Consider the following 16,283-nt stretch of genomic DNA (forward strand, 5'->3'; position numbering starts at 1 on the left):
GCGGCGGCGGCCGCGGCGTCTTCAGCGGCGCGCAGTGCAGGATGGTGCTGGAGGCGGCGGCGGCGGCCGTGGTGGCGGCGGCGTTGTTGGCGGCAGCGGGAGGGGGTGCTGTGGCGGCATCGGCGGCGGCGCCCGCGGGTGGTGTAAAATGGCGGATTTCGAGGAGTTGAGGGTAAGCGGGGGCGCGGGAGTGGGGAGTGGAGGCCGCGGGGGAGGGGAGGGGAGGCGGGGAAGCCGCAGCGTCGCCGGCCGCCACCTTCTTGTCTCGCGGGGACCGGTTGTCGGAGCCGGGAGCCCCGGCCCGAGTGCGAGCGGGCGCCCGCCCGGGCCGGCGCGGGCGGGGGAGGGGAGCCAGGCGGCGGAGGACGCCTGGGCCGCGCGGGGTCGGCGGGCCCGGGGCCCGGGCGAGCGACCGGTGGGTCCCGCGGGGTCCGCACACCTGGCGTGGGGCGGGGGCCGCCGTCGGGAGGGGCTCATGGGGACCCGACTTTCTCGTGTAAGGGCTGAGGTGGGAAGCGGGATTTGCTTTTCCACCTTCATGATGTGTGTGTGTGTGTGTGTGTGTGTGTGTGTGTGTGTGGCGACTCAGAAGTCTACACGTTACTCACTTGGTGGGAGCTTGTTTTCTGAAACGTGAAGTTGCGTTTAGGAATCCTCTCTCTTATGGCTGATGCTACCGTTTAGTGAGATCTGTCACAAGAAAGGCCCCTTTTTCCTACCAGTGCTTCCTCTTGAAGAGAAGCGTGGTCTTTTGGGAGCGCTGCCTTTAATAATCGACCTTAAACCTTGATATTTTCTTAGTGCTGTGGTAAGACACCCGCAAAGGCCGTGTTGTCATGAGGTTTGTTTGTGAACTCGTTTTGCTCGAGGGAAAGCATCTTTCTTTCTAGTCTGAGAACAAGGTCACAACTTTATTGTTGATATCTTTGTATAGTAGAGGCTTGACAATGGGTGTGCTGGAGGTAGAATGGAAAGGATGTTTTTCCCTGAGCTGATAACCTTCAGAGTCCTCAATTGAAACTAAACGGTGGTCAACGAATAGGCTTTATTTTTTACGGATCGCTGAATTACGGGCGACAGAAATGGAATATTTAAGGACGGAAACCCTGATTTAAAAGAAACGTCAAAGTAGAGATGAATGTGAACTTGAAATTAACGGCAGTCCTTTTGCATAACAGACGTATGGTGTTAGGGTTACTTTTTTGAAATAAGAAGGAAGAAGAATCTGGTAAAATATTCAGTTTTGTATATTTATTGTTTTTTTTCCGCGAGGGATGGAGTGGGGAAGGATGTTGACTATTCACCTGGCTGGTATGGTGGACCTCAGCAAAAGGACGCATTGGTGATTCTGATCTAAAGGGAGAATGTGTTATAATTTGCGTAATACCTGCCATTTTCCCTTCTGTTGTTTCAAAAAGAATGGTACATTAATGCATTTTATGCTCTATATTAGTTTATACAGAGAACCATGATAGTAGGTAAAAAGGGTAATTGTATTGGTAAGTGTAGGAGTTTTAATGTCTCAGAGCATAGAGCTTTTTTAACACCTGTGGAGCTTTGAAACAAGTAGGCCTGAGCCTCAGCTGTATAAATGAATGCATTAGGTTCAGGGATTGGTTGAGGAGACTGAATGTTGAAGTGAAATTTAAAAAAAAAAATTTTTTTTTTTAACCTGCAGTATCCTCTTCATTTTGCATAGTAACATCTCTATATAGTTTATTCTCTTCTAAGGTTTTTTTGTTGATGAAAATTTTTCCAAGACTTGCATTAGACTTTTATAAATGTTGTTGGTCAAAGCTTAATAAAAAGGGAGGATTTAAGGGGGCGCCCGTTTGCTTAGTTGTTGGGTGTCTGCCTTCGGCTCAGGTCATGATCCCAGGGTCCTGGGATCCAGCCTTGGCACCATCTGGGCTTCCTGCTCTGCGGGAAGCCTGCTCCTCCATCTCCCACTCCCCCTGCTTGTTTTCCCTCTCTTGTTGTGTCTCTCTCTGTCAAATAAATAAATAAAATCTTTAAAAAAAGGGGAAAAAAAAGGAGGATTTATTTAGCAGTCTAGGGCAGAGAAGGCAGTCAGTGCTGAAGTTCGGTGGAACCAGGAACTGCAAAATGGTTGGAAACCAAAGATGCATTTTTCTCTTTGGTTGTACCTGTCCCTTCCCCCTTTTCCATTCTCCCCTTTTATCTCCCCCCACCTCCCTTCCGCCTCCCCTTCCCTCTCTCCCCTCCCCACCCTCGCCCCCTACAGTTTGTTTTGTGGGTCACTTCATCTCTTTCTGTAAATCAGCTGTCTTTGCTTCTCCCCGCACTTGATGGAAGATGGCCCCTCCCTCATAGTTCACATAAGGTGCCCAACAGAGAGTGACTGGGAAGAGTTTTCAGAGGAGGGAAAGGGTGTGCAGATGGATGCTGGAAAAGAGTTATCTACCCCAGCCTTCGCCTTAGCTGCTCAGCAGCATCTTCTACATTTAAAGATGAACAGTCTCCGTGCCCTGCCCTCATTTCAAACAGTGACGATGATGATGATGATAGATATCCATTATAGTATAAGTGGTTATTACATGCCTGGCTCTGGTCTAAGCACTTCACTTACCTGTTTGATTCTCACAACAATTGTGATAGAATTGTTAGAAGAATTGTCAGAAGAAATTGAGACCGCTTGAGTAACCTGACGCAGTTTGAGCTGGAAGACCTGGGATGTTTAACCTCAGATGTCCAGCTTTAGAGTCCCTGCTTTTCGGAGTCCGAGCTGTCCTGCTCTGTAGTTTCCTTCAGGTTCATGTGGTGCTGCTAGCCATCAGCCTGGGATCTATGAACTAAACATGATAAATAGCCGGTGCCCTTCTTATGTGATATATAATACTGGAGGGGAAACAGGACAGCTGACTGAAAATCTAATTAGAAAGGAGGGAAAGAGGAAGAAACATGCAGGACATTCTAAATGGTCTCTGCCTCAGAATATATTCTGTGAGGGTCAGAGAGATCGTCAAGTAAATTGAAGGATGAGGAAAAATGGCCAGCATTAGTTTGTTGACTAACTTGGCAGTAGAGGAAATAGCTGACCTGGATGTCACATATTTGGCTGCCCATGCTGCTGCTGAGAGGATTTCCAGTATCTTTATCCATTATCATTTGGGGCTACTCCCTAGGGGCTTGTATAACCAGAGCAGGTCACTTCTGGCTGGTGATGCCATCTCCTGTACTGGAGGTCAGGAATTCTGGGAAAGGTCATCCCCACTGTGCTTTGGTGACTCCTGTGCCTTTGCTTTGTAAGCTTAGGGTGGGGGTGGGGGTTATTTGATAAGGCAACTCCTGTGGAACCTTAAGAGGTCGCCAGATGATTTTAGTTTTTGAGACTGCTATGTAAGCCAATATTAGAGGTCTTGTCCGGTCATAGCAGAATATGGCAACCCTGTACTTTGCTGCTTTCATTTAAATAGAATACCAGCACACCTTTCTTCTAGTTCTTCTGAGAGAGAGGATCTGACTGGCTGAGCTTAGCTGAGGGTCCTCTTCTATTCTAATCATCTGTGGCCAGAAGCTTCGAGTCCTAGCACAAAAACCTGACTCATGAGATTATCTTGATGGGTTGGGGGAAAGGAAGGAGCAAGTTCTCTGAAGTGGAAATTGTGGGCTGAGTAGTCAAGGACGATTATGATAACACATCATGTATTCAAAGCTTTCAAGATGCTAGAGAAGAAATTACTCAATTCAGTGGTTGGTTGTATATAGCTTTTATGTTGGTAGAAGTTTCTGAATTAACTAATTTGTAAATTAACTAGTTGTGAATTAACTTGGGACAAGCTCATAAGGTCTGATGACTGGGACCTCTGTCACTGCCACCCTCCTTTCTCCCTACGAAATAGTCTCTGTCAGAGCTAAGCACAGGGATGGAGCAGAGGCAGAATAGTCAGGGTTCTGAAGTTCAGAAAAGCCACCAGAGTGGCTTTTTTTTTTTTTTTAATGATGTTTATTTTAGAGAGTGAGGTTGCATTCGAGTGCCAGGGTGGGGGTTGACCGGGTGGAAGGGCAGAGGGAGAGAGAATCTCAAGCAGACTCCCCGATGAGTGCACAGCTCCACATGGGGCTCAGTCTCATGACCCTGAGATCATAACCTGAGCCGAAATCAAGAGTGGGACATTTAATTGACTGAGCTATCCAGGCATCCCCCAGAGTGGCTTTTTTACCCTTGTCTTTCTCCTCCAGTTGCATAATTGTATACTGTGGGCTGTTGGTGCAGTCTTTTGGCAGTTCTTAAAAAGGTTCCTGCTATTATTTAACCTGGTTAATCTACTCTCCTTACTTCTCACCACTGAATTATGGAGATGGAGGAGGGATTTATTGTGGTAACATTTTTTTTTTTCTTTAAAGATTCTCTCTCCTCTCCTGCATTCCTCATCCCCTTCCTTTTGTGCATTGCATTTATTATCTCCATGTGTGTCAGAGAACAAGAGTGAATGTGTGTGCAGTCTTAGTGTGTGGGCTAGTGAAAGAGAGTGAGTGATCGTAACTTTCTTAATAGATACTGGCAAACCAAATGCAGAAGAGCTTTTATGCTGAGTCTTAAGTAATTCTATGACAGAAGATTTTCTGCGTAGAAGGCTTGGATGTTTGGTTCTTTACACATAGCAGGACTTGCCATTCTGGTAGCTTCGGGTGCTGTTAGGATATAGAGGGAGAATAGGAAGTTAATGGGGGGGGGTGTGAGGTTAGAGTTCTTCATCCCTCATGCTCCTCAACTATTGGACAAGGAAATAGGCTAATAGATAAGATAGATGCAACTGAATCTACCATATGATTCAAAGTCTTGAGTGGACATAACCGAAATTTCAGGACACAACTTCCCTTGAGATCCTGTTTGTGAAAGCACGTTCCAAACTCAGTATTTAACTTAAATGGATCATTTTAAATAGTAAACCAAGGTATTCTTAGCTGTGGTAGATGCCTTTGCATTTGTTTGCACCTTAGGTCTGTGGCCTCCCTCCATGAATGTCTTTTCCAAGACATTTCTAAGACTGTTCTAAATATAACATTCTTCAGATGTTTCTCTTTTTTTTAGCATTTTGCCTTTATTTTTCTGGATTGGATCTTAGTTACTTTTTTTTTTAAATTTTTTTATTGAGATGTAATTTACATACCATAAAATTCAGCCTTTTAAAATGGCTTTGGTCTATTCACAGAGTTGTGCAAGCATCACCACCATCTAATTCCATAACATTTTCATCATTCCAAAAGAAACCCAGTACCCATTTGCAGTCACATGTCCTTCTTACATCCAGCCCTCAGCTTCCAGTAATCTACTGTTTGTCTCTATGATTTGTCTGTTTTAGACATTTCATAGAGATAGAATCATACACATGGCCTTTTCTGTCTGGCTCCTTTCATTTAACATAACCTTTTCAAGGTACATGTTGCAGCATGTGGTAGTGTTTTTTCCTTTTTATGGCTGAATAATATTCCATTGTATGGAGTATACCACATTTTGTTTATTCATGAGTTTTCTGTGTTTTTGGGTTTTTGTACTCTTTGACTAGTATGAACATTCATCTGTGTATAAGTTTTGTGTGGACATATGTTTTCGGTTATTTTGGGTAGTTACCTAGGGATGGCATTACTGGGTACATGTGATAACTCTGTTTAAGTGTTTGGGGAACTGTCAAACTTTCCCCCAAACTACTACATTTTACATTTCTACTAGTAGTTATAAGAGTCCTAATTCCTCCATATCCTCACACACATGGGTGTAAAGTGGTATATCATTGTGGTTTTGATTTGCATTTACCTGGTGACTAATGGTGTTGAGTATCTTGCTTGTGCTTATTGGGTATTTGTATATTTTCTTTGGGAAAATTTCTACTCAAACCTTTTGCCCATTTTTAAACTTTCTTTTAAGTTTGAGTATTCATCAGATATATGGTTTGCAAATATTTTACTCATTTTTATGGACTGTCTTTTCACTTTTTCCATAATGTACTTTGAAGCACAAAAGTTTTTTTTAATTTTGACAAAATTTAATTTATAAATTTGCTTGTGATTTTGATAAGTCATTGCTTAATCCAGTGTCATAAAGAGTTATGTCTGTTTTCATATAAGGGTTTATATTTGTAGTTCTAGTTTTAACATTTAGGTTGTTGAACCATTTTGAGTTAATTTTTGTTGATGGTGTGAGGTAGGGATTGAACTTCTTTTGCATATGTATATCCACTTTCACACATTATTTGTTGAAGTATGTTTCTTTCTCCCTTGAGTTATCCTTACAGCTAGTCTCTTTTTCAAGTACCTGAATTTAAGAAATTACACAGTTGAAATAAAAGTGATATGTGGAATCAATTGGTATCATAGTCCGAACTATTTTCTATGAATGTTTACATTGAACCTCCACCCCTGGTAATGTGGCTTTTTTTCCTCAACTTTTTTTGGAAAAGTGGTTTGAAACAAGTAAGAGTTTTTGTGACTTTGCAGAGAACAATGTAAATCTAACATGGACATTCAGACCTCTCCATTTGATTATTCATATAGGTCAGTAAAAGCTGTTCTTGATTACATTACAGAAGGTTGTTTTAGCATGGTTATTGACTGACTTTGGCCAAATTATTTCACTACTTCTTTAACCTGGAAAATGTTGTTTTTTAAAAAAATATTTATTGAAAGTGTGAGAGTGTGTGTGTGTGTGTGTGTGTACATGCATATGCACGCATGCATGCACACAAGGGGGAGGAGAGGGAAAGGGAGAGAGAATCCTAAGCAGGTTCCACACTCCATGCTCAGTGCAGAGCCTGACACAGGGCTCAATCCCACAACCCTGATATCATGACCTGAGCCAGATCAAGAGTCAGAAGCTTAAATGATTGAGCCACCCAGGTGCACCAACCTGGAAAATGTTTTTGTTTATGTCTTTGAAGATTTCTTTAGTTAGAGAGAGAGCGAGAGAGAGAGCATGCACTCGTACAAGTGCATGAGCAGAAAGAGAGGCAGAGACAGATGGAGAGAGAGAATCCCAAGCACGCCCCATACTGAGACTGGAGCTGCAATAGGGGCCTGTTCTCAGGACCCTGAGATCATGACCTGAGCTGAAATCAAGAGTTGGAAGTTTAACTGAGCCACTCAGGCGCCCCTGGAAAATGGTTTTAATAATGATTTTTATTCTTATCACCATTCCTCATTGTTTTTCCCAAATGAAAGCAATACCTGTGCAGGCAGTTCAGGAAAATTCAGAAGGAAAAATAGAAGCTCTTCCTTTCTTTCCCAGTAGATTCCACTCCTGATATAACTAACTCCCTTTTAACCATGCTTGGGTATTTCTGTTTTTAGTTTTTCTCTTTAGGCTAGTTCCCAAACTCAAAACACCACATATTTTTCTGTATCTTAATTTTTCTTTAAATTCTGAGCAGTGTCTTCTGCTTGACTCTAGTAGATAAGTTTAGATCATATGTTTTCCACTTTTCCTAGCATACTGATTTGTACTAGTTATACTTTTTATTATTTTTTTAAAGTTTTAAATTCCAGTTAATGTACAGTGTTATACTAGTTTCAGGCATACAATTAGTGATTCAGCGCTTCTGTACATCAGGCAGTGCGTATCCCAAGTGCCCATTTTAATCCCCATCACCTAGTTCACCCATCCCCCCTCCAGCTCTCCTCTGTTAACCCTCTGTTAAATATAGTTAAAAGTCTGTTTCTTGATTTGCCTCAGTTTCTCTTTCTTTCCCCTTTCCTCGTTTGTTTTGTTTCTTAAATTGACAAATGAAATCATATGGTATGTGTCTTTTCTCTGACTTATTTTGCTTAGCATGTACTCTCTAGCTCCAACTCTGCCATTGTAAGTGTCAAGATTTCATTCTGTTTTATGGCTGAGTAATACTCCTTTGTGTGTGTGTGTGTGTGTGTGTGTGTGTGTTTGTGTACATGCACACCACGTCTTTGTCATCTATTGATGGACACTTGGACTGCTTCTGTAATTTCGCTATTGTAGATAATACTGCTATGAATACTGGGTGCATGTATTCCTTTGAATTAGTATTTTTATATTCTTTGGGTAAAAACCTAGTGCACTGCTGACTCGTAGATTAGTTCTATTTTTATCTTTTTGAGGAACTTCCATACTGTTTTCCAGAGTGGCTGCCCTAGTTTGCATTCCGACTAAGCGCCAGAGGGTCCCCCATATACCACATACTTGCCAACACCTGTTGTTTCTTGTGTTACTGATTTTAACCATTCCGAGAGGTGTGAGGTGATGTCTTATTGTAGTTTTGACTTGCATTTTCCTGATGATGAGTGATGTTGAGCATCTTTTCATTGTGTCTGGCCATCTTTGTCTTCTACCAGTTACATTTTTGTTCCTAATTTTGCCGTTAGTTATTAACTTTTTCTAATAGTTAAACTTCTGTTTCTTGACCTATCAATTTTAGGCAGTATCTCTTCAGTTCCCAGTCTCGCAGAGGATTTAGTACCCATCTATTTCCCTTTGTTTCTCTTACCTCCAGTCTTCCTTTACTTCCAGCCTTCATTTTTTATTGCACTGTCAAGATTTTAGCATTTATATTATGGTTTATAACACATCTAAACTTTTCTGTGCTTCTATGGGAGGATTCTAGAAATTGTGTTTTGGACCGCCCTTTGTAGTATGTATCCTGATAGAAATATTAGTCACCGTGAAACCAGATCACTTGGAGCTATAGAGGAACTTCTGTTACTACCCCTGTGCTTCTCAAAGGAGAAATGTAATAGAGTCCTGCTTGAGTGAGGAGAATTCATGGAAATTATCTTTTAAATTTAATATTGTAGTGTGTTCTCATATGTAACCATTCAACTTTTCTTGGTGAAGGGTTTTTCTGGAGCTCTCAACCTTTCTTTTCGAATTTGGGCAGCTTGCTTTCTAGATCTGCTGTACAGCTGTCATCCTGGGATTATATTGCACCTGGATTAGATCTTTTGCTTGAATCCCTTGTCTTTTTTAAATTCCATTTTTGATATTACTGGAATATAATCTTGAGTAGTTGTTTTAGTATGGACATGTGATAAATGTCTAATTTCTTCATTGTCTGAAAATGACTTGCCTTTGTTCCTGATTGGAGGTTTAGATGTAGAATTATATATTTTGGTAATCAGTTTTTCCTACCGAATTTTGAAAGCTTTGCCCTAGGAACTTAAAACACCAGTGTTGCTAATAGAGTTGCATTACAAATCTGGTAGTTATCCTTGTAGTCACCTTGTTTAGAATCTTTGTGGTGATCTTTTTATCTTTGGTATTTTGTGAAATGTGTCTAGTTGTAAACCTTTTTTTCATTCTTGGGGGGGGTAACTTTTTAGCTCTAAGAGTCGTTTCAGTTATGGGGAGTAGCTTTTATTTCTTTGATTACTTTTTTCCCTCTTTTCTGTTTTCTTTGAGACTTCAGGGGTGAAAGTTGGACTTCTAGATTGACTGAGGATTTCCTTGATTTTTGTCTTTAAACTCTTCTGCAGAATTTATTTCAGTGATTATATTTTTAGGTTGTAGAAGCTTTATTTTTTCTTCCTTTCAATAACAACTTGTTCTCAGTTTATGGGGAAAAATACCTTGAAGACTCTGAGGATGCTAATTCCTTTAAAAAGATCTCTTGAGAGAGTTCTCTTATTATAATCATGGTTTGTGTATTTGACTTTGCCAAAATTTTTTTTGCCCATTTTTATATTGGGCTATCTATCTTTTTCATACTGATTTTACCCACAGTGTGTAGACATACAAAATTATATCTATATATCTAAGTTTTTATGTACATAAAAATTTTATACAAATGGATTGATGCTGTATTTTTTTTTTGTTTGTTATCGTTTTTAATTTACCATTGTATGAATACCAATTTACCACTTCTCTTGTTGGAAATTTGTGTAGTTTCCTTTTTTTTTTTTTCCTATTACAGGTCCCCAAATTTCTTATCCAAACTTCTGAAACACAGAATTTTCTGAAAATGCAAATAAAGAAAAATTCTATAAACTTAATCTGCACTGATTTGACACTATTTGTAATTTTTTATTGATTTCATTTAATGTAAATATTTATATGTTTCACTGCAGAAGTTCTAGAAGTAGAATTGCTGGGATTTAAGGATATGTGTGTCTTCAAAACAGTACTGGATGAGGTCAGATTATTTTCCAAAAAGAATTTTATCAGTATTTGCTCTTTCCAACAATGTAGAAGTTTTCATTACTTCGTTTTCTTACTAACACTTCGATCACATTGAATGTTTTTGCGACTGAGTAAAAATTTCACTTGATGGTTTTTAATTTTTCCCTTTGGTTATGAAAGTGAGCATCTTTTATTATGCTTATTAACATTCTCTTAGCTCTTCTGAGATTCTCTTACCTATTTCGTGTCTCTTGTCCATGTTTGTACTACGTTTAAAAAACATTTTTTCTTACTAATTTTAATAGTTCTATAATTGAATCTGTCTGTACTTTCTGGATTCTTACCTTTTAATCTGCACTGACAGCACCATCACATTGTCTTAATATTCCCAACTCTGTAACAACTTCCACAAAAACAAACTTGTGTTGATATAGGGCTTTCGTGTAGGAAATATGTAGATCATGAGAATACATCTGGGTGAATTTTTTCAATGTAACCAAATGCGGATGAAGAGAATAGAACATCACTAGGACCCTAGAGTTACCTCCCAGTGACTAACCTCGGTCTCTCATAGATAGTCTGTTCTTTGAAACTTATATAAATGGAACTGTATGGTGTATATATTTTTTGTGTCTTTTCCCCTCAATTTTATTTGCAAGATTTATTGGCATGTTGTTGTAATTTGTTCATTCCCTTCCACTGGCAAAATAGGGTTCCAATTGCTTCATGTTCTTTCTTGTCCACTCTTTTAAACGTTTTAGTGAATATTTAGTGGTTTTAATTTGTATTTTCTTAATGAGTAATGATGTTAAGTCCCTTTTAACATGTCTGTTGGCCATTTGGATATCTATTGTGACATGACTTTGCTAACATTTTGCCCACCATTATATGGTTTATCTGTCTTTTTCCTACTGATTTGTAGGAATTCAGTACATACCCCAGATATAGCTCTTGCAGGTTATATTTTGCAAGTAATCTTCTCATTTTCTCAGCCCTATAAGTGTATTCAAAGATCTTGACTTCTCCACCTATCCATTGCCCTTTTTCCACTGGCAGATACTTGCAGGGGAAAAGAGCCATTAAATGTTGTACTTCATTTTCTATACTTCCCTTCCTTTCACAGCATTGGTCTCTCAGGTCCTTGAGACTTTTTATAGTGCTTCATGTCCTCAGATGGATGTTTTTCACATTACCTTCAGTTTCTAAATTTTCATAGGGAAGGTTGGTCTCAAAGTCTACTCAATCATTGAGGGACAAGAAGTAGGCCAACTCTTCTTGCCTTGTAGTTCTTTAGGGTACTTCTTGGCTGTTTGAGCCTTTGTAATTTAAAAATCATTTTTCTAAGGTATACAAACACAAACATGCATGATCTATTGGGATTTTGATGGGAAATGCATTGAATCTATAAATAATTTTGGAGAGAACTAAGGTTTCTTAACCGTGAACATTGTAATCTCCATTTATTTAGGCCTTTTACAATGTCTTTCATAAAGTTTTATAATTTTCTTCAACTAAGCTATTGCAGATATTTTGTTAGATTTATTTTTAGGTACTTTGTTTTTGTATCGAATCATAAATGGTATCTTTTCATAATTATATTTTCTACCTTGCTGGTGTATAGAAGTACGGTTTTGACTTTGTGTAACAACCTTGCTCTACTCCTAATTGTGATAAATTATCAATAGAATTCTTTTGGATTTTTGTGTAGACAGACCTATCTGTGAATAATGACCTCTTTGTTTCTTCCTTTCCAATTCTTATGCTTTTTTTTTTTTCTTTCTTTTTCTTGTCTTAATGTGCTGGCTAGGATCTCCAGTACAGTGTTGAATAGAAGCGGTGATGGGGGCATCCTGATCTTGTTCCTGATTTTAAAGGGAATGCTTTCAAAGTTTCACAGTTAAGTATGATGCTTGTTGTAGGTTTATTGTAGATAATCTTTTCAGTTTAAGGATGTTCCTTTCTATTACTAGCTTGCTAATTTAAAAAAGTCATGAATGGATATTGAATTTTATCAAAAGCCTTCTCTGCATTTTTTTGAGATGATGATGTTTTCCCTTTGTAACCTGTTAATGGGGTGAAACTTGTGTGTTTCAAGCATAAAGTCAATCCTCATTTGTCTCTTTTTTCATTTTTGGACTCAAACTGAAGATAGTTAATTTAAGATTTTTACTTCTTATAATTAGTAATATTGACCTAAAAAATATGCTCTTCTTTTTCTGGAAGAATTTATGCAGGATTAGAATGATCTGTTTAAGTGATAGAACTCCCTGACAAAATTGTGACTGTGTTTTCTTTGTGGATTACTTCTTAAACCACTGATTCAATTGCTATGCTTATAAGATTTCAATTTTCAAGCCATTTTTGGTAGGTTATATATTTATAAGAAGTTGTCTTTTTCATTCATGTTCTTGAATTTATGGTATTAAGTTGTTAATCTCTAATTTGTATCTGTAGTTGATGTCCCTTTTATCTTTTTTCTTTTAATGCCTTTTCTCTTGATCTCTCAAAAACTAAAAGCTTACCAATTTTTTAAAGACTTATCAGAGATCAAGTTTTTTTTTTATGCTTTTCAATGTATGCTTCCTCCATTTCATTATTTTCTGCTTTTTATTTAATTTGTGCTTTTTGGGGGCATATTTTTATTCTTTCTCTAATTTCTTAAGTTGGATGCCTTGCTTTTTCATTTTCAGTGTTTTAACATAGGTCTCCATTGTTTTCCCTGCATCGCACAAGTTTTGATGTGCAGTGTTTTCATTATTTTCCACTTGTGAGTATTTTTCTGTTTTTCACTGTCAGTTCTTTGAGTTATTTTAAAAAGTTTTTATTTCCAAACATGGGAGTTTCTTTAGTTATTGATTTGTAAATGTGTTGTAATTTGGAAGCATGATATGTATGATAGTGATCTTTTGAAATCTGTTAAGACTGTGGTCATCTTTTGTTTTTGTTTGTACTTAGAGAGAATGTGATTTTTCAGTTGGAAGCACAAAGTTTTATATATGTCTGGTAGTTAGGCTTGTTAATTCTGTTTAAATCTTCTATATGTTTTTGGAGAGCAGATGTTAATGGATGTTAATCTTTTAGAAGATTAATCTTGGATGTTAAGATTGGATGTTAATCTTTTAGAAGAACATTTTTTCCCCCAGTTTTCTCTTATAGTTTTACTAATTTCTAAAATATATTTTAAATTATTGGTAGTACATGAAAGTTTAAGCTTATTTTTCTTGTTGAATTGGAGCTTTTACTCTCCGTATTAACTCTTTGTGCCCTTTGAATGCTCTTTGTATTATATACTACTGTTTTATATTATAGCTGTAATCTTCTCTTTTGGTCAACTAATTTTGCCTGATTTTTAAAATTCTCCCTATCCCTACATTTTTGTGTTCTTTTAGTTTTCTCTCTTACGAATATCAGGCTATTGGATTAAAAATATTAATCCGCTCTATTAATCTTGGTCTTTGTAATTTTAAATTAAACTTTTTATTAAGAAAGTTGTTAATTTACTCACAGTTGTAAGAAGTAGTACAGAGATTTCACATACGCTTTACCAAGTTCTCACAGTGGTAACATCTTGCAAAACCTTAGAACAGTATCACAACAATACTACAAGGATATTGACATTGACACAATCAAGATTTAGGCCATTTCCATCACTATAAGGATCCCTCTTGTTGTCATTTTTATCACCACACCCACTTCCTTCCCATCCCCTTAATATCTTGGACCCAGACATCTGTTTCTCATTTCTATGGTTTTATCTTTTCTAAGAATGTTATATAAATGGAATCATACAGTGTGTTATGTTTTGGATTTGGTTTTAGCATCATTCTCTGGAGATTCATTCATGTTGTTTTATGTATTGATAGCTCATCACATTTTATTGCTGAGTAGTATTTCATGGTTTGGATTTGTTTAACCATTTACCTGTTGAAAGACGTCCATGTTGTTTAGAGTTTTGGGCTGTTAAAAATAAAAGTGCTTTAAGATTTCTGCATAGGTTTTTTTGGTGAACATAAGTTTTCATTTCTCTGGGATAAAAATACCCAGGAGTACAATTCCTGGGTTGTATGGTTATTGTATATATAGTTTTTTAAGAACTTGCCAAACTGTTTTCCAGAGTGGCTGTACCATTTTACATCCCTACCAGCAATGTATGGAGTGATCCAGTTTCTCTGCATCCTCGCCAGCATTTGGTGTTATCACTGTTTTTCATTTTAGTCATTCTGGTATGTATCTAGTGATACCTCAGTGAGGTTTCAATTTGCACTCCCCTAGTGGCTAATGATAACATATTTTCATGTGCTTATTTTTTATCTGTATATCCTTATTGATGAAATGTTTCTTCATGCCTTTTGTCCTTTTTTAAATTGGATTTTTTTTTTCCTGTTGGAGTTTGAGAGTTCTAGATATATTCTAGATACTCATGCTTTGTTGGATATATGGTTTCCAAATACTGTTGCCAAGCCTCTTGATTGTTTTTTCATCTTTTTAACGGGGTCTCGTAGAACACAAGGTTTTAATTTTGGTGAAGTCCAGTGTTTATTTTTTTCTTTTGTGGATTTTGCTTTGAATGTTAAGTCTAAGAATTCTTTGCCTAGCCCTAGTTCCTGAAGATTTTCTTCTGTGTTTTTTCCTAAAAGTTTTATAGTTTTAGCCTAATGTTTAAGTCCGTGATCCATTTGGAGTTAATTTTTGTATAAAATGTAAGACACAGTTGGATGTATAATTTGCTTCAGCACCATTTGTTGAAAGGCAGTCTTTCCTCCATTGAGTCACTTTTGCACCTTGGTCAAAAACTATTTGGGCATATTGTTTCTGTTTCTGGGTTCTCTGTTCTGTTCCATAGACCTGTGTGTTACCTTTGCTCATACAACATACCACACAGTCTTGATAACAGAGCTAAATTGTGAAATGGAATGGACTGATTTCTGTCTCTGTTTTTTAAATTGTTTTATCTCTTCTAGTTCTTTTGCCTTTACATATACCTTTTAGAATAATCTTAAATATAAAAAAGTCTTGGTGGAATTTGTTTGAAACTGTCACATCTGTGTCAGTTTAGGGAAAATTGATGTAGTTTCTTTGTTGAGTCTTAAAAGCCATGAGAATCCATTCATTTAAGTTTTCTTAGACTTCTTTTATTAGCATTGTATAATTTTCAGTATACAAGTCCTGTATGTGTTTTGTTATATTTTTAAACAAGTATTGTTGTTTTTAAACTTGTTTCTGTGTATTTTTTGTTAATACATAGGAATGTGATTCATATTTGTGTGTCACTCTTGTCTCCAACTTTGCTGAACTCAGTTATTGGTTGTAAGAGTTGTTTTTTTAGATACTTTGGGATCTGCAAATACAGGCAATTTAAAAAATTTTTTTCCTTTCCCATCTGTATGCCTTTTATTTCCTCCTCTTGTCTTTACCCTTATCCAGAACATATAGCACTATTCTGATTCATTTGGTGAGACTTGACATTCTTGTCTCATTCCCAATCTTAGGGTACTGCATTCATCCTTTTACCATTAAGTGTAATGTTAGCTATAGATTCTTTTGTAGGTGATTTCTATCAGGTTAAGGAAGTTCTCTGTTCGTGTTCTTCTGAGAATTTTTATCATGAGTGAGTGTTAAATTTGTCAGTGCTCTTTCTGCATTGACTGTTAAAATCATGTGTTTCTTTTTTAAGCTTTTAAAAAGGGTATACTACCACAAACAAAAAAAGGGTATACTATATTGATTTCAAACACTAAACCAGCCTTGTAGTCCTGGAATAAACCTCACGTGGCGATGGTATAGAATTCTTTTTTTATATATTACTAAATTCTCTTTGCTAACATTTTGTTAAGTATTTTAGCATCTATATTTGTGATGGTTTGTAGTCTTATTTTTCATACTGTTTTTGTTTAGTTTTGCCATCAGGGTAATGTTAGCTTTATAAAATGAATTTGGAAGTGTTCTGTCGTCTCCTATTTTCTGGAAGAAATTAGATTAGATTGGTGTTAATTCTTTAAATGTTTGGGTAGAATTATCCAGTAAAACCATTTAGGCCTGATAATTTACTTTTTAGGAGTTTTATTTTTTAACTCATATTTTTGAAGATTTTATTATTAAAGAGCATGAATAGCAGGGGGAGGGAGAGAGAATCTCGGGCAGACTCCGTGCTGAGTGTGGAGCCTCAAATGAGGCCCCGTCT

General features: G+C 37.5%; 1 protein-coding gene across 8 annotated transcripts in view; it reads left to right on the forward strand.

Moving 5' to 3' along the window:
* The window catches only part of PIAS2 (protein inhibitor of activated STAT 2), a 94,883-nt gene continuing 78,600 nt past the window's right edge, over positions 1-16,283 (forward strand). For 6 of the 8 annotated variants that reach the window (XM_047698139.1, XM_047698136.1, XM_047698142.1 and 3 more), the window contains exon 1: positions 14,251-14,325. Coding sequence is in view for 1 of the 8 variants with exons in the window: in XM_047698138.1 (XP_047554094.1) it covers positions 149-172 (24 nt within the window). In the remaining 7 variants the exon portion in view is untranslated. Of the gene's footprint in view, positions 173-14,249; positions 14,326-16,283 lie in introns of those variants that run through there. The other 2 variants (XM_047698138.1, XM_047698135.1) reach the window with 2 other exon arrangements.

The sequence above is a fragment of the Lutra lutra genome, chromosome 12 (genome assembly GCF_902655055.1).
Source record: "Lutra lutra chromosome 12, mLutLut1.2, whole genome shotgun sequence".
In the NCBI taxonomy this organism is placed as follows: domain Eukaryota; kingdom Metazoa; phylum Chordata; class Mammalia; order Carnivora; family Mustelidae; genus Lutra; species Lutra lutra.